Below are 23,666 nucleotides of genomic sequence, written 5' to 3'. Positions count from 1 at the left end.
TCACCGGATTTGTTAGCAAAATATTGTTCCCTTGAAAGCATGGATATTATTGTAAAGGTTGATGGTATATTCTCTTCATATCAGAAGTAGTTGGGATTCCATTGGAGGCTATGTTGAGAGCTAATGTTATCAACATGAATGACCTCATTTCCCTAAGCCTGCCTTTCCAGCCCTTTGCTTACTTCCCCAATCACTTCAACTTTGCTGAAATTAAGATTCTATTCTTACAAATACTAGTCTAGTAACTTGGCACATGAGCATAAGCCAAGCATTGGAAAAGGAAGTAAAACCACATGCCTCCTCCAAAAAAATAAAAATAAAATCTCCTGTCTTTGCTCCTGTATCGTGCTGTATGTCATCACAAAAATCAAAGTTAATCTTCCCTATTCTTTTGGTTTTATTCTCACTCTCTTTTTTAACACAATCTAGAGAAATTATTCAAAATTTTTGGAGCAAGTGCAAGTGGTGCTTCAAATTAATAGCAATCGATTTGCACTATTTTTTTTTATCGGCAAAAGTTAATAGTTAGTTGTTAGATTAGTACTTTGTGAAGTTGAACTCACCATCTCTTTGTAAGCATTTAAGTCATGCCCCCTATTCCACTCCTAAGAGTGGAATCCAAAACCACTCCTTAGAAAAGACTTGGTGGCCAAAGGGGGAGCCACACAGGCTAAACCCATACTTTTGTGGTGGAGTTTTAGGGGAGAATGTGCAAAGTGTTAATCTGTACATAAAATTAAGTATTGTTCCACGAACACTGAATAATGTCTCTATAATCTCACCCAAAGAAACTTCACCTTATATCAATCAAGAGACTTGAATAAAAGTTGAATAATGTCTCTGTAATCTCACCCAAAGAAACTTCATCTTATATCAATCAAGAGACTTGAATAAAAGTTGAACGCAAACGGCAAACGACGAATGGGGGGATGACAACAAACAGAAAAAATACTGGCTGAAAAATATATTTCTGGCACTTCGGAAGAGCATTTCTTGCTGCTAAGAAGAGCAGCTTCACCGGATCAGAAAGTGATGATTGCAGAAAGAAAAAAGAAACGGTCTATGATTGAGAAGCCAAACAGAGTAGATTCCAAGGAATTACCAGAAAACGGAAACGACTTGCCGGAGAAATACACAGTTGAAAATATGTGCTGGAAAAATTGAAGTAGAAGGTTCAAGAAGAGTGTACATGGTATGTACAATCTTAGCCTAGGTTCATTCACACACAAAGCACTACATATATAAATAAGATGAATAACAATCATATGCATAATTAGAGATTAGATCATATTCCTTGATTGGAATAAAATCAACCACAAATCATACAAGCCATAAATTATATAAGATTTGTATCTTCAACAACTAATATACTAACAAATAAGAAATACAACAGGGAGTTGGATAAAGAATTATTACAATACAAAAACATAGAAGCAGCAGAAGGGCACTCATGAGGGATGATGCGTAGTCCACATGCTATCACCATCTACATCCGGGAATCAATATATTATACTACTATGCTGCTGCTGCTGCCACTACTACCCATTCCATAATGTGGAATTGTAAAACCAACATAAAAGAAAACCATAAAGACCACATCCCCCATGATCCATAATGTCCCAACCTACCGACCAACCAAACAAACAAAACAAAGTTGACAATACACAGGAACAATTATTGAAAGAAAAGCCCCATCAACCAACCATGCTCCCTCGAAAGAGTAGTGGCAGCTGGGCTCGGCCAGCCAGCCAGCCTCGGAGAGAGAGTTTATGGTTGGTTTAGTAATTCCTTCCTTCCTTCCCCTTCACATATATAATATGCAGTAATTAAGTAATAATATTAATAGATTTTATAGTGGGGCGGGGGGGGTTGAATATTATTATAGTTTGTTGTGTTGTTGTGGGTCTTAAATGTCACGGTCTCTGTTGCATTCAGGGGGGATGGTTGGGTATCTGGTTCGATCGGAGCAGTAGTTGTAGATGGTGTACTTTTGGCGGACCCAACGGAGCCTCCGGTACTGAGCCGCGTCGAGATCTTGGAATTCCTTTTGGTCCCACCAACGCTTTCCCTGAGTGTCGCAGAACTTGGCCTCCACGGAGGCCTCGCAGCCGTCGACGTGAAAGCTCTTGTAGGAGGCCACGAAAGGAGCTTTAGACCAGTCTGTCTTCTCCAGACCACCCCTTGTGGCCCAATCGTCCGCGTTCCATAGGCTTGAGTATATCTTCATTGGCTGGTTGAATGGAAACCTCACTCCCAAATCTTTACTGTTCTTGAACACCCTTATCGGTACATCGTCCACGAAGAATCTGGAGGACGAGTCAAATTTTTCCCATCATCATCATGTCATGTCATCCATAATCAAAACAAAAGAAAATGGCAAATGCGCAATAATAATTATGTTTGAATCACAGCACATAAAAAGCACAAAGGTAGTCCCAAGTGTTAACAAAAGGAAACGGCCACGTTTTTTTTAGTTTGTAGCATAATGTCATGTACACATAAAGTTAAAAGGTAAAAGCAAATAAAAATGCTATAAGTAAACAACACAGTCTATAGTTACCAATTAATTATCTTTTTAACATATTTCTAGATTTAAAAAGTTGATTTTTTTACAAATTTTAGTTGATGGCAAATGAAGTGTCTTGTCATTTAATTTCAGAAGTCCTATATTAAGACTTTGTTAATACCTGCCACATCATTTGTCAAAATTAATTGCATACTCTTATCTTTTTAGAAAAGTAATATTTACTATCCCATAAATTTGGTTTACTTTTAAGAAAATGCTATATATAATCCTAATTCCTATATTGTTTTCTTACTCTTGATATAAATGAATAGGCCTCATATGTATTCATTGATATAAATCTTATTATTTTGTTTATTAAAATGAGAAAATAAGATTATATATATAACATTGCTCTTATTTTTATCACCACTTGTGTACATAAACACAACAAACGACATTTATATATACAATTTATTATATGTAAAAAATAATAGAAATTATCATTATTTTTTAAATGTAATGAAATTTACATGTACACAGAATTTACTGCGTGAATTCCCATAATAGATGAAAAAAAAAAATCAGTAAAATCCATTTGATGAGACAGTAGAATAGAGCCCCTCTTGTTAAGATTTGGAAAAATGCCTGGACCCCTTTTTTTTTTTTGATACCCCACAACCTCCTTTGAATTTCAATTATTGATATATATGTGGGACTCATTTATGTATATGTAAAAACCACACCACCAATGTTGAGATCCAAATAGGATTGTGAGGATCTCCCAAAAAAAAAAAAAACAAAGGGTTTCAATCATAAGATTTTATAATATTACTTTTCATTCACTTTATTATCAATTTGCATATCATCACCTACTTCCAATATTACTTTCTTCTTGTTTGAAATGCTGCAGGCCAACCTAAACTGTTCATTATTTACATTTCAAAGTAACATTTGTCTTTGCACAATTGGCTAATATCGATTACTCTGTCATTTAATTTGGGTGCCTAAAGATTTCTATGAAACCATGGGAAGGTGAGAGGTACATTAGTATTGGGGTTTCTTTCTGGTAGATGGGATGTTGAAAGAAGTAATAAAGACACAGGCGATTGGTGTACTAGTCATTAAAAGAAAATATATATACTAACGCATTAAGCTCCACACACACACACACACACACACACACACACAGAGAGAGAGAGAGGGGCAAGAACAATAACAGTTTGATCCCATGGAGAGGATTGTCTTCGATTCTACTATATATATATATATATATATTTATTTAAATTAGAGCAGAAAAAGAAAACAACAAAAATAAAATGCAAGCAGGGCAGGAGCAGGAAGTGAAAGCTTACACAATCAGGTAGAGATTCCACAAAACAGAGTAAGAGTGGTATTGTGTGGTTGGGTCGAACCACAGATATATTCTCTGTTCTCTGTCCCCCTTCCCTCCAGTGAACACATTTGTCTGCAAAATGTAGGGTTGCCCTGTTCTGTTCCCCAAGAACTCAAAGTCTATCTCATCATGCTCCGCGTTTTGAGAAGACAACTGAAAATTAATTAATTAAATCAAGTAAGAATGAGCCATTAGTAGTAGTAGTAATTATTTCAATCTCAATCTCAGTATAAAGGTAACTACTAATTAACAAAGTGTGAATGAGATTGGCTTTTACATAGAAAGCAGTCACTGTCCCAGCAGAATCTCCAGGAACCATCTTTATTTGCATACTGAAGTGGCCGAATAAGTAAGATCCCTTTGACTGGAACCCAGTACCTTCCCCAAAATCAAACACCAAAAATGTTTTTAATAAATTCAAAAACTGAACCCCAAAATTGCTTATCTTTTCAGATGTGAATTTTTTTTCCTTCAAAAAAATAAAAGTAAAAGAAGAAAGAAAGAAAAAAAAAAAAAAAAAAAAACTGAAATTGTTTTTGTTTACCAGTGTACTTGTCCAGGGAGAGCTGAATCTCAGAGCCTCCATTGAAGTACTTAATGTGGTCGAAAGCCCAAGTAGGAGCATAGTTTCTACCAAATGGAACATCAACAGGCTTCCTGGGTGCAGCACCCGTTGTTCCAGACACCATCATCAGACCAAGCGCTAGAAGGACCACGCTCCATAAGTGAGAACCCATTTCTCTCTGCACTGCACAACCAAAAACAAAGCCGTATTTCATGAGAATGCAACATCATCATCAACACAAGTAGCAGATTTCCTTCTAACTACTACAACCCAAACAATAGGAAATGAAAAACAAGAATGGGGAAGACTAGAGAAAATAGACTACCCGAGAGCCGAGAGAGAGAGAGAGAGCAGTTGGTATGAGGAAAAGGCGGATTGCAAATCCTTTTATGCAGGGTCACTACAAACAAACGTTATTCCCCCTTGTGTGAAATTTTATTTATTTTATTTTTTTTTGGGTATGTAACACAACATATATGTTTGTTTGGACGGATTGGGTAGAGATTGTAATTTATTGGACTATTAGTCTCGTGATATATTATTTTTAAATTATTTGGTTGGGTTGAATTTGTATCTTATATTTGTTTATTTATAGGATTAGATGTCTGGATTAGATTATTTTTAGTAAATCTAATGTTTGTTTGAGATATTATGAAAAATAATAAATGCTCAAATGATTATTTTATCATTTTCAATTACTTACTAAATAATAACAATGTTAAACATAGCTTTAATATTTTAATTATTTTTAGTTAGATTAAATAAAAATTTATTTTATTTTATTTTTTGCACAATTAAATAAATTTATTTTTAAAAAATTAAATAAATTAAATATAAATAAAAATATATGTTATTTTTTAGTTAAAATTTTAAATAAATTTATTTTAAATAATAATAATAATTAAATAAAATAAAACATCTATTAAAATTTAAATAATGAAATTAAATAAAATATAAACAAAATTTTAAAATAAAACATCAATAAAATATCTATAAAAAAATATTTTAAAAAATTAAATAAATAAAACAAAAATAAAAATTAAATTAAATTATTTTATTTTATTTTTAAATTGAGACATTTAAATTTTTTTGAATTTTACTAAATATAATACATAATTAAATACTAGAGGGAAAAAATATAATTTTATTGTCTAATCTCATGGGATGAGTTATCCCATGGTTTCTATTACACTCCCCCATGGGATAGGATAGTCCCACAAATATGGGACTAATAGTCCGGGGCAAAACTTTTGAAATAAACAATAGACTACTAGTCCGGTGGGACTAATAGTCCAATCCCACACCCTAATCCTTCAAAACAAACACACCCTTAAAGTAAATATATCATCAATAAATATAACTGATTAAGCACCAAAAAATAAGAGAAATGTTTGGACCTCTTTTTTAGGATTTTATGATCCCTAATTTGATTTTGGCCATTGATGTGTGTGTGCGGTCCACTCATGTATGTGTGGACTCTATATTATGAGTGGTTGGAATGAGAATGAGGATTGTAAGGGTCATATATGTGTGAAATCTCTATCACAATTGAAAAAATAATTATAATTGATATATAAGGAACCTCTTTAAGGCATATCTACTTTGGATTTATTCCTTACTGAATAAATCTTGGATGCACCTAATCACTTTCCTGCCGATAATATGTACAAGAAAATTCGAGAGCATCACTAGAAAAGATTAGGGGTGGTTTGGGATGATCTAAATAAGTATATTTTTTAACTTTTTTATGAAATATGAATTGGGTAGAGTTCGGATCCTCTCCAACCAACCTGTCCAGCCATTCCTCCTGTCAAGGGCCAAGATTTGGCCAGGTCACCTTGGCCAAAGCCTACGGCTCAGATCAGATGCGTGGGAATAAAAATAAAAAAATAAAAATTGAATTTTTTTTATTCAACACAGCAACAGAGCTTCCATTTCCCTCCATCTTCGAAGCTTTGGTGAATGACGATCGACGATGAATCGAAGTCAGTGACGAACATCGATGCCCTAATCTGTATGTTTTTTTCATTGATTTTTCCCCAAATAATCTGTCATTTTCAAAACTTGAACAATGATGTGTGTTTCACATGGAATGGTAGTGGATTGAGAAACAGAGGTTAGGATAAGAGAGAGAGTGGACAACTTGAATGGTTGTTTTGGGGTTTTGAGATCAAGGACTGAGAATATCAATGACCAGCTTGGTGATTTCTTTGATAAGATTTGTTTAAGTGTGAAGAAGCTCTTGGATTTATGCAGTCACAGCTAGAAAGAGAAAAACAGATAGAAAATCAAGAGAGAGAGAAGATAGAAGAAGATAGAAGGAGAAGATTCAGTTGTGGGATCATCGTATCTCAATCTTTCTATATAAGCATAAATAGATATATGTAATTGTATTTGTATGTATAGTTTCATTATTTGGGTTTGTTGAAATTTCTCTAATACAAGGCTTTTGATGGTGGGTAATCTTTCTATGTATGCATAAATAGATCTGTATGTATTTGAAAGAAATCAGATTAGAAGAAGACGACCTTGAAGAAGCAGAGAGAAGAAAATCGAAGAAATTCAATTATTTTATTTTTTATTTTTGTAACCAAACTTGATATGAGCCGTAGACTTTGGCCAAAGTGACGTGGTCAAATCCTAGCCCTTGACAGGAGGAATGGCTGGAGAAGTTGGCTGGAGAGGATCTGAACTCGGGTTGGGTATGAGTTGGGTTTGAAGTGATGTGATAGAGAGGTGATGCGACTTAAATAAGATGATGTAACTTAAATATGATAATGATTTTTTGACTTTTTTTAAATTATGACAAACAAGGCCTTAAAAGACCCTTAACAAATGAGCCACCTTGTGAATTTGTAATAAGAGTTCCAAATGCATCCACCACATTTCACTTTTAAATATGGATTAGGAGTGAAATCTGTGACTTCTCACAAGAAGAAAAGTATTAGATATTTTTAGATTATTATATGTGTGAGCTAAGTAAAATAATGCATTTGTGCCCATCCATCATAAGAACAAACTCAATCAAGTCTACTAGATCGTCGGGAACTGAACGCCGAACAATATATTCACTGACTAAGCGCCATGCCAAAAAGGAAATATCGGTAGAATCGGTTGGCACCTGGGCCAAAAAGTAAAGTAGGTCTAGGTTGTATCTTTCTGAAGGTGTAGTAGAAAACTGGACCTTCACACTCCAGTAATGATGACAAACAAGTCAAGTTACATAAGAAATATCTATACCAAATGACCATATAAGGAAGGTGAGTTGAAGAAAAAATTTATGCATTATCAATCAACTAGACTTTGTCTTTGAAATATCATACTCATTCCCTCTCATATACAACCTAATTTAACCGTCGGAGTGTTAATTCTGATACCCCGATCGGAGTGCTTCTTGTTTTAAGCATTGGAGCGAGAATTAAGTAAAAGATTATTTGAGACAAAGGAATATTGTAAAATCACTCCTCCATTATCTATATTATATTCTTATCAAATAAGAAATGATAGTACATATTAAATGAGTAGTTTTAGCCAAACAAAACATAATAATTTACTCAACCCCATTGTGTTTGTTTGGAGAGATTGGAGGGGGGATTGGACTCCATATCTATTTCATGAAGGGGTCTATTGTTTGGTTAAAAATTTGTAGGACAGATTAGGAGTCTAACTGAATTCCATATCCTTCATATGTGGAATTGTTGTGTCTTAGGAGAAGGTGAGATACAAATGATAAGACAACAATCCTATGGAATTAACTTGTAAAAAGTCATTTTTGCCCCCAAGGTACATGTATCTTAATTTTTTTCTTAATTTTATTTTTTAAATGATGGGATAAAAATTCAATTTTTTTTTTTTTTTTTTTTTTCAAATGGTGGGATAAACATTCAATTTTTTTGTTCACTAGTACGTTGACAAATTATTTGGTTTTATTTTGTATTGCACTTAATAAAATAAAATTTAAAAGTCTCAACTAAAAAATAAAATAAATTTATTTAATTTTTTAAATGTTGTAGCCAATAAATAAAATAAAATTTATAAGTCAAATTTAGTATTTCTATTATTTAGTAAACAATGCAAAAAAAGACAAAATAGTCTTTTGAACATTCATCATTCTTTACAATATCATAAGCAAACGTTGGATTTAATAGATTAGTCATTTTTTATCTTAACATTTAATCTCATGATTAAACAAATATAGGATACATGTCATTTCTAACTAAATAGTCTAGAGATTATGTATCTTAAGATTAACAGTCTGATGGATTATAATCCTCCTTTATTCATTCCGTCCAAACAAACATGAACTTAGTCAACCTGATCCTGATATCAAAGCTAACCTAAGAACATGTTTCATAGTGGTTTGAGAGGGGAATTGAATTAATAATCTGTGTGTTTCACCTAAATCATATATGTTTGTGACAAAATGAGACAGGAGTAGCATTCCCATGGATGAGATTGCAAATCCAGTTCCATAGATTGGTGGTTAAATGACAATGTGCCACCCATTTTAGAAAATCAACAAAGCTACCTTATATGTAATAAGAATTTTTACATAATTTTGAATATTTAATTTCAACTAACTAATATCATTATCAACAATATTAGAAAGTTCAAAATTTTGTGACTCAAATGGTTCAAATCACTCGAAACGGGGTCGTTTTGAACCATTCCAATTCTGCCTGGCCTCACTCTACCATTAATTGAACCTGGGGCAACGGTCATGCATCTGTGTTTTCTTTGCTTTATTGTCGTTTTTCCATCACTAAAAGAAATACCCATGACCCCCCACCCCCAAAAAAAAGAAAAAAGAAAGAAAATACCCCTACTCTGCTGTGCTCTTAGCCCTTTATATTTTTTGAATAAAAAACAAGGATAACGTTTCAAAACTCAATTTTATTTTTAAATTATAATTTGAATGAAATATATTAACTAAATATATTTTTTAAATAAAACTTAAAATTACTTTTAAAACTTCTCTTTTTTTATTTTATTATTATTAATTAATCAATCAATTATTTTTCTCTCTCTCATCTCTCCTTTCTCCTCTCACATTCTTTTATAAATACATCAAACTATAAACAAAATAAAAAAATTATAAATTATCTCAAAATTATTTTCAAAACTTATAATCAAATAAATTTTTTCATTTCAAATCATATTTTAAAAATTCAAAACTCAAAATATAATTCTATACTCAAATTATAATTTTAAAATTAAACCAAACGAATCTAAAATTACTCTGCTGCATTTTGCCAGTTGGCATTTTCCAGCGCCAGAAAATGAAAGCTACTCCACTGCAAATCATAGAGATGCCACAGGAGTCCGGATCCTCTCCTTGAGGCCTCTCCTCCATTCCCTACTTGCAACGGCTCAGATGAGCCGTTGGACATCCAGACTGAGATTTAAAAAAAAAAAAATATTGAAATTTCATTTTCATTTTCATCTTCCCGCCCAAAGACAGAACAGAGCCTATACAGATTTTGGTTATACAAATTTCAAACCCTTGTCTCTCTCTCTCTCTCTCTCTGGAATCTATATCTATCTATCTGTATCTATAGATTTAGATCAAATTCAACGAGAAGGCCAGCTTCAGTTCTTCAGATTTTATCACCACCGAACCCGTCTCACCGGCGAGCCTCTCAACGGAGACCCACTCCCCAAACCTAACCCATTGCTTTGCCCTCATTCTCTCTGCCCTCACTTCGCGAACCAGAGTTCCCCTGTGAGCAGACCAGTCTCTGTAGCTTCAACAATAGCAGCTCATAAATGAAAGTTTTCGAAAAGTGTTGCTGTTCAAGTTGCTGAAAATGGTTTCTGAAATTGTTGCTTATAACTGATTTTTTGTTGTTGTTATTGATGCTAAGATGTTTTTAGGTGAATGTACATTTAGTAATGTATTGATAATTTGGTGGTGAACTTGCTTCAAAGTGTATGATAAATTAGTTATGTTATCTATTGATAAGTCTGTGGATTTGCAGTATTGATCTATAAAATGTTGGGTTGAGTTGTTTGTGAATTTGAGATGTTTGTTTAAATGCCTCAATGAAATGTTGATTTAGTTACATGTTCAAAAGTGTTAAAGAAATGTTGATCTGTAAAATCATGTGTTCAATTTTTGTTAGTTTCTATTGATACAAATGATTTTGATATTCAATCTTCATATTCTGCAAATGATTTTCTTGTAGAATATGTGAGTGTGATGTTCCACTTTCTTGCTGAGGATTTGGAAGGGAAAAAGTAAAAAAAAACCAAAGAAACAAGGAAAAACAGAGCAAAAGAAAATAAACCCACTTTTTTTTTTGCTTTCCTTCCTTATTCCTTCCTCCGTGGTTGATTAATCAAGTTCTGTATTTAGTTCTCAATTGTGGAAATGACACTAAATTATCAGAGAGTGAAGCTTTCGTAACAAAAATTCTCAACTTTATTACAATTATTACAATTTCCAACTTATTTGGTGTATGAAAAACAGCATCTCAGAAACATTTCTCCATTCAATTGGATTCACTGAGAGCTGGACATTTCTCCTTCAACACCCTTTCCCTTGCGTTAGTTGCCTGCACCATTATCATATGCAAATGTCAATTGAACCAAGAGATGTTTATTGAACCAACTGCAAACTAGAGATGTTTAACAACCAAGAGATGTTTATTGAACCAACTGCAAACTAGATTGAACAAAAATTCAGCATCTATAAACAACAAATTCAGCACAATTTCAGTGTGAATACAAGCCATAACACACATGTCAGCCCAAGTTCAGCAACTACAAACAAAAAACAATTTCAGCAAACTATAAACAAAAAATTTCAACATATTTTCTTCAGTTCCTATGAACAAAACACAAAATAGAAGTCATCTCAACCATTGCCTTCTCCACGACTGCCTTCTCAACCACTTACAAGCAACAAACCATTATTGCAACATTCATTTGAAACCATCTCATCTCAACCATATTCAAGAGAATATTCAATTTTCATATCAAACCATAACAAAAGTTCCATTGCAGTACAACAAATCACAACCAATATTTGATTACAAAATACAAAATAAATTTCATTTCAAACGCATGATTAGCATCGTCATTACAAAACAAAACATAAGAAATGTCATAAACTAAATCTTTCAGAATGAAATATTTTGCTTAAGCATTTCAATCTTCAACTTCAGCCTCTTGTTCCATAATTTGGTTATCAACAGCAGCCATGCTTTGATTATTTCTGTCAAGAGCAGCTATAATCTTCACCTTCCAGATTGCAGTATTACCATTTGGCCATCCCACAAAAAACTCCTTTGAAACTTCATATCAAACTAAGCAACAAGGGAAAAAAAGAGTTAAATCAACTGTTGAATATGAAAATTAATAGCCATTAACAACACTGAAATCTATCAAACTACATACAAGCAGCATAAGTGATGATACAAATTTCAGTCACTTGAATCTTAGAAAAAATTAATAGCCATTACCTACAGTAGAATGTATTTGAAGCAGGAGTGTAGGATCCAACCCTTTTTTGAGGCAAAAATTTGTTCTTATGAAATTTAATATGCCTGTTGCTTAACAATAATACAATAGGAAGGATGAAACAAACAAGAAAAAAAATGTCAAATAAATTAAAATTAAGGACAAAAATTTTAGAAGCATTTGAGAAATGTTAAAAAGCTTTTAAGTTCACTCTCAAAATCTCAAATCAAACAACGAAATCCCTAATCCTTATATCTTTTAATCAAAATAAGCTTTTAGCAATACCCATTTCAATCTATAAAAATTGAAAAATTGCTTACCCAAATCAAAGTGTGAAATCTTTTCGATTCTCCATCGACTTTCATTCGTCGACTATAAGATATACTCTGAATTTAAAGAGTTTTAGCGGGAGAGAGAGAGAGAGAGAGAGAATGGAGAGGTTGAACAGTGATGATTTCACGACTGCAAAATTTGATTCTCCATCGACTTTCACGACTTTTACGAAATCTCTAATCTTCTGAGGGAGATGAATGAGAGGTTGAACAGAGATGTGATTGAACGGAGTAATTCTCAGAGAGAGAGAGAGAAGGATTCGTCATTTTTTTTTTTGGGTCTCTACCGGAGTAATTTTAGGAAGGCAAAAGGTTTTGGGTTTAAGAAGCGTAAGCAGTGGAGCTATGGTCGTCGCGGGGTTACGAGTGGGTTCGCCGTCTGGGTCGCCGTCGGGACTGGTCGCCGGTTCGCTGGTGAGGATGGGTTCGGTGGACGAGCGGCTGAGTGAAACTGAGAGTGTATGTGAATTCGTGAATGTATAGCCTCTGATCTGTGTTTTTGTATTGGGTGGGAGATGGACGAAATTTTGTTTTTGATTTTTTTTTTTTTATAATCTCAGCCGTTGGATGACCAACGGCTCATCTGAGCCGTTGCAAGCAGGGAATGGAGGACCATCCTCAAGGAGAGGATCCGGACTCGATGCCACAGGCTCAGTTGTCATGAAAATTATATATGGGTACAAATATTCATTGCGTTTGGTTTGAGTTTTTTAGATTAAGTTTTTAAAAATTGACGTTTTTAATTTTTGTGTTTTTTTGTTTTTAGTGAATATTTTTAAAATTTTAAATATTTTTTTTTACTTTTTTAAATGCACCTTACTTAGATGTATCTAAAAAATAAAAAACTTGTAAAAAAATATTTTAAAAAATTAATAAATACATAAAAATACAAAAAATGTACCGAATTCTTGTATTTTTTTTTTGTATTTTTGGTATTTAATGAATTTTTAAAAGATTTTTTTTATAATTTTTTTTACTTTTTAGGTGTATTTATGTTAGGTGTGTCTAAAAAGTAAAAAACTTGCTTAAAATATTAAAAAAATTCAGTAAAAATAAAAAAAATACGAAAAATAAGAAAGTAGAATTTTCTGAAAAGTATTTTTTAAAAAGTGAAAACAAGCAAAGTGATTATGATTCTAGGATTTTTATTGGAAAAATTACATTTTAATTAGACAGAAAATAAATAAATTCATTTTTATGGTGGTGTGATACAAACTGATTTTTTACTACTAAAATACCATGGCAAATAACTACATTTTTTTTTGTGCCTTTAAAAATGTCATCATAAGTGGCAACCCTTTAAGACTGCAATTAGGGTGTGGCAAAAATATTAATTGTGCTTGTTCACAATGAATATTCACAAGAAGTTGGTGACCAAATCTATATGTCACGAATACTTTTGTGACCCTCCCACGTCATCGCTATGCTATTATAACATGAGTGCGTCTATTTTTTTTTTTTTTTTTTTTGACGTTGTGAATCGTCCCTTTATTTATTTTTATTCGGAAATGCCTGGTAGCTCGAAGCTACCAGGCTCGAAATGGCTCGAGAGGGAGAGGGAGAGGGAGAGGGAGAGGGAGAGAAAGAGAGGGAGAGGAGAAAGAGAAGGGAGGGAGAGGAAGAAGGTCGGCGTCGTCGCAGCCCCGCCCCGCCGTCGTCGCAGCTCCGGCCGCCGCTGCTGCTTCCTCCTCCGTCGCAGCCTCGCCTCCGTCGCAGCCCAGCCTCCCCTCCTCCTCAAACCGGTTTTTATGGCCCCCTCCCCTCCCTCCTCCTCCTCCTCCTCCTCCTCCTCCCTTCTCTTCTTCTCCCTCCTCCTCCTTCTTCTTCTTCTTCTTCTTCTTCTTCTGCTTCGTTCTGCAAACCAGGAAAAAAAAAAAAAAAACAACAAAAAAAACAAAATCGACACCAAAACGACGTCGTTTTGGTGTCAAGACGCGTCTCGAGCCGCGGCATTCGAGCTACGTAGCACGATCGATTTTTATTTTTTTAAGGTATGAAAGTAGTAATATAAGAAGGTACAATTCTCTAGTGAGGCGGGACTTTTATTAATATCCACCTGCTGAAGATTGATTTAGAAGCAGCTAAATTTAGGGGTTAATAAGGTGAATATTAATTCTTTATTTTTATTTTTTTATAATAAATTTTTTTCATTCCTCATTCCTCATTTTCCATGAGTACTATCCTCTATATTTTTTAATGGGTATGAATTTTTCTCAACCCATTTTAATCCCCATTTTTATTTTATTTTTATTTTTTATATTTAATGTTAACAACAATTTTTTTTTTTAAGTTCACAACAAAAGCTAAATATACCTTCAATCTTTTTTCTTTCTTTTTTAATATATTTAATGTTAACAACTTTTTTTTTTAAGGTTTTAGCTAAATATACCTTCAATCTTTTTTCTTTCTTTTTAAATATATTTAATGTTAACAACTTATTTTTTAATTTTTTTTTTAAGGTTCACAACAAAAGCTAAATATACATTCAATTTTATTTTATTTTATTTGGTCCAACAACAAAATCAAATACACATTAATTAATTAATTAAAAAGTTTATTTTATAATAATCAAATATATAATTTTGAGACAATCAAATAAGTTTTAGTAATTGAAAAAAAAAATGTGAAAGAACGTGGAAGATTAAAAAAAAATTACAACTATCTCTCTCTCTCTCTCTCTCTCTCTCTCACTCTCTCCCCTACATGTTATAAGAACCTGATTACAATGTTATAAGAGTCTGTTTGAAGAAATAAAATGTAAAAGAAACTGTTTGAAGAAAGTGTTATAAGACTCATATTAAATTGCATCAGGGCATAAATAAGGAATTGTTTGTTGATCTCTTAGCCACAGACATTTTAGACATTAAACCATCTTTCTCTTAGCAAATTTGAACCATTCATTTTAATTTATCCAAAATCTAATTATACATTTTAACAAATCTGAACCACTCATTTTAAGATATCTATGCCTTATCACACCCAATCCATCTTCCATCTTCTTCCTTTAGTCCTCCACGAATTTTGTTGTTTATTACTTTTAAAAAATAAAAAATGTTTTTTCAATTAAATTTTTACTAATTTCACAACACCATCACCATTATTCTCACCTTCACTGTCACACTACCATCACCATAGCCACTACCATCATCACTGCCGCCATCACCCCACCACTATGTCACAATCTCTACTTTCACCTTCGTTCCATCACCACCACCACCAAATATAAAAAAATATTTTTTTAATTTTTTTTATAAAAAATATTTTTCATTAAAAAATATTTTCTGTCACGACCCGCTCCCCGTACCCAAGGGTTAAGTATCGTAATGGCCAGTAACTGAGGTTACCTCTGGCCAAATATTAAACAAATCAATAAACGCAAGCGGAAGTAAAATTTAAGTAAGGGTATCAAAATAATCATTGGAGTTTATATTTTTATTACAAAATGTACTGACCAAAAATGTCGATATTTATATATAAAAATATCATAAAGTGTTGTGTGTGTTTATTCCGCAGCTTCGCATCTAAGACTTTCCAAAAACTATTTCTGAATTGCATTATTTCCTGACAATTGGTAAATAGCTATAAGCACATGGCAAAATGAGAAATATTATACCAAAAGTATAAATGACACAAAATAATCATGGATAGTTAGTTTGGCCAAAACATTTAAGATAACTTAGTCGGAACAAATAATTCGTTAAGTAACAAAATAAATCATTTGAGTAGTAGAAATCATTTGAGTAGCAGAACTGAAATACAAAAATTATGTAAGTAAATGACCATAACCACGGTACAGAACAGAACAGAACAGAAGTCACAGAAGTGACAGTCAGAACAGAGGTACAGATTCAAGAGGTGGCTCGTAGGGATTCTAGAGGTGGCTCCCACAATAGTGTAGCACTTAGCTTCGCACAGTACTTTGCTCCGCACAGAACAGAGGTCAATGGATCCATGACAAACAGAGGACCACAAAGTGGCCAAACAAAAGCCAATGGTTATTTAAGTTTGCCAAGGCATGGGACTCCCGTGGTGATATTTACAAAACATAATTATATATAAAGTCATAGTCAAATATTCTTTAAAATATAAACAAACATATCAATGGGTTTCCTTTTAAGCAAGTAGGGTTCAAAAATAAAACCACGTAACTGAAACTTTTATAAAACATAACTGATGTTACACTTTATCCCAGTGAATGGGTCAGACTGGTCCAAGCTCCTCAAGCCTAGGTCCAAATGATCAAGCCCACCGGATAACCTGCAAACAAGTTCAACGGGGAACGGGGTAGTCCCCTAGTGAACCCTCCGACGAGCAAGTCAGGAAGAGAAGTAGAGTGCAGAGGGAGAAATTAGAGATAGAAAATTTTAACCTTCTTCTTGTCTTTAACGTTTGCTTATATCCTTTGGTAATCATTTCGCTGTCCCTTTCGACCTATCCTCCTCGCCGAAAGTCTATGCTGTAACTTACCTTGTTCAGGGTAAGGGGGTCCTGTTCCGACGGAGAGGTGTTGTCGTAATAAATGCTGTGATGGGCTGCATTAATGGTGATGTGCAGTGGTAATAACTTTGCAGATCTTTGTGTGCTGATGTGGCTCGTCCTTCACTTGCCGTGTGTCTGAATGTCATTGGTTCTTTATGCCATGTTGGACTCCAGCTGTCCTAGATCTCACCAGCTGGGTTATGCATTGGGCTCCAAGTGATGGGCTTGGATTGTTCATAGTGATTCGTGGCCTTTATGTGCTTATACACGTCAGTAGTCCCCCATTCCCGAGTGCAACTTTAGTCCAATGAAGGGAATATTAATGAAGTAGATGAGGGTGTTAGGGATTGGCAGGATGGAGGTCGACCGGCAGGGGTGACCGAGGGGGTGAACCGATCGGAAGGTGGTCTGACCGTGCAAGGCAACCGAGTGGAAGGGCCGATCAAGGGGAGGACCGACTACAAAGGTTGGCCGAGTGGGAGGGTCGAATACGAGGAGGGCCGACCGCGAGGGGGGCCGACCGCGGAGGTTGGTCGAGTGGAAGGGTCGATCGCCAAGAGGGCCGACCGCGAAGGGTGAGGTGGAGGGGCGTGGGGCTCGAGAGGTGGCGTGTCACGTGGTGATTTGAAATGGAAAAGACAAGGTGAGGGGAGGAGACAGTGGATCATGGTTGTACACGTGGTAACATCCCGCCGAGGGAGGGAGATTAGGCGCTAGATCAGAAATGAAATGATAGGTCATTATGGGTGTTGAACAGACAGTTTTGGCGGATGATTTGAAAAGTTTTCAAACTGGCAAAAATTAATTGGGATCCTTAGAATACGGGCAAACCGTGGGCTTTTGGCATCATTTGATTTACCTACTTGTTTATAAAAAATCAAAACATTCCAAGTGTTAATTCCTTTGTTGCTCACGATACACCTCTGCAACACTTTTTCAATTTCCTTGCACCTGCATCCGAAGCAATTCGCAGACAAACCATAGAGATGGCCCAAGAAGAAACTGCGAATGTCAGGATGGATCCACTTGGTGATGATGATGCAGTGGAGTTGGTGCAGCAATATAGGATGGAGAGGGGAGAGGAGTCGGTGGTACGATCCCATGGTTCCACCATGATAGCAGCGCCAAAGCCAATCAGCCAGGCAGAGCCAGATCACTGGCATACAAAGGCAGATAGATCAACGGTTAGTGCAACGGATTTGGAGGCTATGCGAGAAAAATACTAGGTGCCTGCTGAAATAGAGTTATTATTGCCAAAGTCGACGGAGAGGCCATCTGACGCCAGGCCAGGGGAGTTTTCCCTTTATGAGGAAGCATTGAAGGGAGGACTGAGGCTGCCCCTGCCGCAAGTGGTGGTAGATGTCCTGAATCGTTTGGAGGTAGCGCCGGGCCAACTAATGCCCAATGCGTGGAAGATCTTATTGGCCTGTGCAAGCGCGTGGCCGAAGGCGAACGAAGGGGCGGCCATGACAGTAGATGAATTCTTCGCATGTTACAAGGCGTCAGGACAGCAAGAGACTTGGGTCACTCTGCAAGCAACAGTACGGAAAGGGCTAGTGGCGGGGCTGCCGTCGTTGATCAAGAGGTGGAGACCACGGTGGTTCTATATGTCTGCCAGTAGAGGGGTTAGAGTGCGCTCCATTTGGAAAGTGCCCACCAAGTCTGTGGAGCCAAAGCTGGGGGCAGCAGCAGAGGAGAGGGTGAAGAGGGTAAAGGAATGGAGGGAGAAGGAAGGGATCAGATGGGACGAGCTCGTTCAGCCGTCAGCTTTGTTTGAGATGGGCTTGGGTCCACAGCCGAGCGGTGGGGACCTCGACCGAGCGGAGTTAGAGGCTAGGAAGAAGGCTCAAGAGGCGGAGGATCAGACCATCCTTGCCAAAGCTCAAAAATTCAAAGAATCTCAAGAAGATCGACTGCCAAGGCCTGTTGCAAGGGAGCGGATCCGTTCTCGCCCCAAACCCTTGGAGGAAAAAAACTTAGGTGAATTCGTACCACGACCGCCCCCAACAGATCCTTTGAAGGAGAGGTCTTTGAAGGAGATGGAGGTGTTGGGCATAGTGAAGAAGAAGAGGAGAGTGAGGAAGAGTGAAGAAGAAGAGCCTGTCCAGAAAAGGAAGAGGGAAGTGAGGGCAGAAGAGACCAGTATGGCGAAGGGGGCAAGGGGGAGAAGTGAAGGAGACCCCAGGAAGAGTAATTGCCTCAGAAGTGGTGGACATTGCCTCAGAGGGTATGGAAGTCGTTCCAGTAGTGGCGGCGATCGCCGCGGGGGTCGCGAGGGTTGCCCCTAAAGTGCAAGTAGAAGGTGGGGCGACTGGCCCTGAGCCAAGAAGGGAAGAATAGCCCCAGGGGGCTCCTACACCCCAAGGAGGGGGAGTCAGCTGACTACTGCGATCTACCATGCTCGTGCGGTGGCTAGGCGGCTGGAGGGAGAAGAAGGCCTAGCCAGGGCAGGGGCAGACCGCCTTGTGGGGATCATAGAAGAGGTAGCATTACACTCAGTAGCCAGATTCAATGAGGCTGAACTGCTGAGGTGGTTATGCTCCGCTCAAATGAAGGTAACCACCTTAGTAGGGGCTCTGTTGAGAAAGGCTGGGGCTACAAAGCTCCAGGCAGATGGGGCCAAGGCTCAACTTGCAAGGTTGAAGAAGGAGAGCGCAAACTGGGAGAGTGCCCACGCTGAGCTGCAAACGGTCAAGGTGGAGCTGGAGAACACACGCTGCCAGGTTGTGTCGCTCGAGTTCTAACTGGCTGGCGAGCAGAAGAGGTCAGATGAGGCCGAAAAAGCCTGCGCAGTCGCGGTCAAACGGTATGAAGAAGCGATGAGCAGTAATGAAGAACTGGTCAGGCAGAAGGATGAGGCAGACGTGAAGATTAGTGATCTGTAGAAGGAGCTGGAGGGCGAGCGTGCAAAGGCACTGGAAGAGAGGGAGAGCCTTCAGAAGGAGTTGGAGGCAGAGAGAGCCAAGGCAACTACCGAAAGGGCGTCCCTGAAGAAGGAGTGGGAGAAAGAGAGGGCTAAGGCAGCCTCTGAAACGGCGACCCTGCAGAAAGAGCTGGACGAAGAGAGGGCGATGACAGCCTCTGAAAGGGCGGCTTACCCCGATCTGTATGTGGCAGCAGTGGATCAATTCAAGGGGTCTGCTGAGTTTCAGATGGCAGTGGATGCCGCGGTCGCCAGCAACTTGGCGAGGGAGGAGTCTTGAAGGGGCGGGCCCATCGAGGACGACCGCTGGGGGCAGAACTGAAGCGGAAGTGATTGAAAGCTTCCAGCAGTCAGACTTCTATAAACACGAAATGGCTGAGTTCTGGGACAGTGGCTGGAAAATGTTCAAACGAAGGGCTGAAGAACTGTTCCCAGACTTAGACCTCAGTAGTGTAACAATTGGTGAAGATGATGTGGCCCAGACCCCCCTGGATGAGGGTATTGAAGAAGAAGACCTTGTCTCCAATGAGGAGGAATGAGTGAAGTGAAGAAAGTTTGCACTTAAGAGAGTTTTTTTTTTTTTTTTTGAATGGCTGTAATGAACTCATGTACAAATTTCTGAATAAATAAAATTGCAATTATGTTTTCGTTTGATTGTTTGTGCTTGTACAGCTGAAATGAATGAGGTGTATAACTCATTATGAAGTGCAAAGTGAAGTTAAACTTGTAATAAGAACTAAATGTAAGAACTCCTCAGTGTAGAGTAAAGTTGAAGTTGTAATAGAAACTCAATGTAGAGTGAAGTTAAGAACTCCTCAATGCAGAGTAAAATTGAACTTGTAATAAAGACTCAATGCAGAGTAAAGTTAAGAACTCCTCAATGCAGAGTGAAATTTAAAATGTAATAAAACTATAAGTTTGTGTTTGTGTCACGCCCCAAAATTTGGACAATTAAATATTAAATTAGGACTAAACCCCAATCAATATTCCATCATCCAAATCCTAGGGGTGAAACAAAAAAACTAAAATGCCAACTAAACCATCCACGATAATCTCATTACTAACAAATACCTCAACATTAAGTGCCAACAACTAGTCAAAACAACTTAAATAAAGTACGGTTACAAACCATTCTAAATTATTCCAATACTAAAGTCATAAAGAAAATAATAAATATATAAACTAATATCAATCCTAAGCTCAATAAAACAAAAGAAATCCAAACGGCAGGTCCAACACTATCGTAAATCCACGTCACCACCGTAGCCTCAACTAATCCCGCAAAGGAAGCTCGGCTACGCTCAAACAGAACGCACCCGAGTTGCCAAGAGACAAAACGGGTCAGTATACAGGTATACTGGTATGAATACAATATTTGACACCCACGTGTCCACCAGACACAGACAAAAATACATTTAATTCATATCACGGGACAAGACAAGTAGTTCCAACCGCACCGAGACGAATGGGTAGTTTCTCGAGATACGGTGGCATTTAGTTTCTTGTCCGTACACCACGAAATATAAATTGATTATAAAATAGACAAAATAGAAATAAAAATATGGTGGGTCAGCCCTGCATGAAAAGTTAGTAAGACCCACCATCCTGCAAAACAAATAAGGTTAGTATAATTTAATAATAAGTAACTTGCTGAAAAAGGATATAAATGCATCGTTTCATACTTAAATAATTAGAATTAATCAAAACTTAAAGAACGAAAGTTAGACATAATCAAATTTCCTAAAAGACAGCGTGAACGAATTTAACAGAAACTAAACAGGTTGAGGGAAAACCTTGATAGAAAAATCTAGACGGAATTCAATCGAAAAATCTGAAGCTGAAAACGAACAAATAGTGTCCAAAGATGATTTTTTTTTCCGGAAAAGTTCAAAACACGAAAAGTGTGCAGAATAATGTTTTACTTCATTTTACGCGAAACCAATAAAAATGATCTCATTTCGTGAGTTAAAACAACCTCTAAAATCTGCATTGCCAAAATGAATCAAAACTACAATAACCAAGATCATCCGATTATAACTTCTAATCGATCTTTTTAATAAACAGTTAAAACACAAAAGTTGTCCAGAATCACGTATACATGCCTTTGCTCAAATTTCATAATTTATCGAGGTTGTTTACTATTTTTCAGCCTGTACAAATCAATACAATACACACTATAACAATCATCTCATAATTAAATTCTTTATACCTTAACTCCACCACTTCGGCCCTCCCCTTCCGGCCTACACATATATCCCATGTGCCTCCCGTATACCTAACACCACTCCGCAGCCAAACTTGCACGGGGATATTGTCCCGAGTTTGACTCACACTCCCCCGGATGGTTAGCATATACGTACCCGTGCAAATCAAAGCACTCGTCTACTCATGAGAACGAGGCAACAATATATATATATATACAACATCTCACACATGAGAATAAACATAACAATGCCGAGCCTAAGGCATTTAAATAAATCTCATAATCCTCACTTTTTTTTATACACTCTTTCTCACCATCACTCAAATAAAACAACAATCCATTGAGTCATGGTGGAGTATAAGGAATTTATCTATAGGTTCTTAATCAATTTTAATTTCATATGACCATGAGTGTAATTACAACCATAAAATAAATCCATATAAAAATCCTAAACATGTCATACACAACTAATCAAAATAATTAAAATCAATCCATCATCTACATGCAAATACAAAACCAATCCAACATCAAATAAAAGTAAATAAATAAAAATAACGAATCAATTCATCCTCTAACCAATATCTATGGATTTTAAGTTTATTTTAATTTTATATAATCATGAGTGTAATTACAATCATAAAATCAATCCATATAAAAACCCTAAACCTTGCATATACCACTAATCAAAATAATTAAAATCAATCAATCATCTATAAACCCTAAACCTTACATACACAACTAAACAAAATAATTAAAATTAATCAATCATCTGAAAACCCTAAACTTTACCTACACAACTAATCAAAGTAATTAAAATCAATCAATTATCTAAAAATCCTAAACTTTACATACACCACTAATCAGAATAATTAAAATCAATATATCATCTTTATGTAAATACAAAATCAAACTAACATCAGATAAATAAAAATAAATAAATACAAACAACGAATTAAACATAAATAAAGGAAAGTGGGTTTTGTACTCACAATACTTTATTGAAGATCAAAGAATATTTAGAAACTACTAGAGTCACCAAAACAAAACTCTAATATTTCCTTTTCTTCCCTCTCCTCTTTTTTCCTTGCTGCCGCCCCTTTCTTTGTCTTCTTTGATTTCTCTCTCTCTCTCTCTCTCTCTCAACTTGGTCTCTCTCTTTTCCTTTTGATCTCCTAAACCTAGTTGAATACTTCTATGTTATTATATATATAATAACCTAAGAGCTAGTATAACATAATAATATTATACTATAAACCTAAATCTCAATATATAATAGCTTAATAAACTATAATATGCAGTAAATTTATTAATTACAACATTAAATGCCTTAAATATCATATTAAACCTTATGTAACCACCCAATTAGTAATTACATCATTAAATCCATTAAATATCACATTAAATCTCATGTAACCACCCAATTAATAATTACAACATTAAATCCATTAAATATCACATTAACTCTCATGTGACCACACAATTAATAAAGTCAAAAATAAAATAAGATAATAATAACCATAATAATAATAAATAATGACTAAAGAAAATTAGGGTCACTACAGTTTGCCACACTGCTGAAGTAGATTAGTGGTTTATTGGAGTGAGGCTTGGCTTGTAAGGGAACAGGCTGACTTGTAAGAGTTTGATTGAGAAGAAAATAACCTGACTTGTAAAGAAAACGTGTAAGAACGTCTTTGGAATTTGACTAAGCAAAGAGTGGTGCAAAGACTTGGACCTGGAATTGTGACTAAGTGTGTCTACTAATTCCACAAGTATGAAGTTTGCATAAATGGCTTTGACCGAG

The 23,666-nt window shown here is 35.9% G+C and overlaps 1 protein-coding gene and 1 long non-coding RNA gene across 2 annotated transcripts; both read right to left on the bottom strand.

The window, feature by feature from the left end:
• Positions 1-1,336: 1,336 nt before the first annotated feature.
• On the bottom strand, positions 1,337-4,904 carry LOC114278734 (xyloglucan endotransglucosylase protein 2). The gene is made up of 5 exons (XM_028220830.2): positions 4,790-4,904; positions 4,444-4,647; positions 4,177-4,277; positions 3,859-4,052; positions 1,337-2,306 (listed from the first exon to the last, which is right to left on the bottom strand). Exons 2-5 carry the CDS (start codon positions 4,634-4,636, stop codon positions 1,907-1,909), a joined length of 888 nt encoding a protein of 295 aa, XP_028076631.1. The 5' UTR covers positions 4,637-4,647; positions 4,790-4,904; the 3' UTR covers positions 1,337-1,906.
• Positions 4,905-11,490: 6,586 nt separating this feature from the next.
• Positions 11,491-12,730, bottom strand: LOC145801469 (uncharacterized). Its single transcript, XR_014343042.1, has 3 exons — positions 12,246-12,730; positions 11,928-12,017; positions 11,491-11,771 (listed from the first exon to the last, which is right to left on the bottom strand). It is a non-coding gene; the product is annotated as an uncharacterized LOC145801469 (long non-coding RNA).
• Between the last annotated feature and the right edge of the window lie 10,936 nt (positions 12,731-23,666).

The sequence above is a fragment of the Camellia sinensis genome, chromosome 10, assembly GCF_055761805.1.
Source record: "Camellia sinensis isolate YWXY chromosome 10, ASM5576180v1, whole genome shotgun sequence".
NCBI classification, from domain to species: domain Eukaryota; kingdom Viridiplantae; phylum Streptophyta; class Magnoliopsida; order Ericales; family Theaceae; genus Camellia; species Camellia sinensis.
The sequence above is the reverse complement of the archived record's forward strand: the minus strand, read 5'-3'. Positions and strand labels throughout refer to the sequence as shown.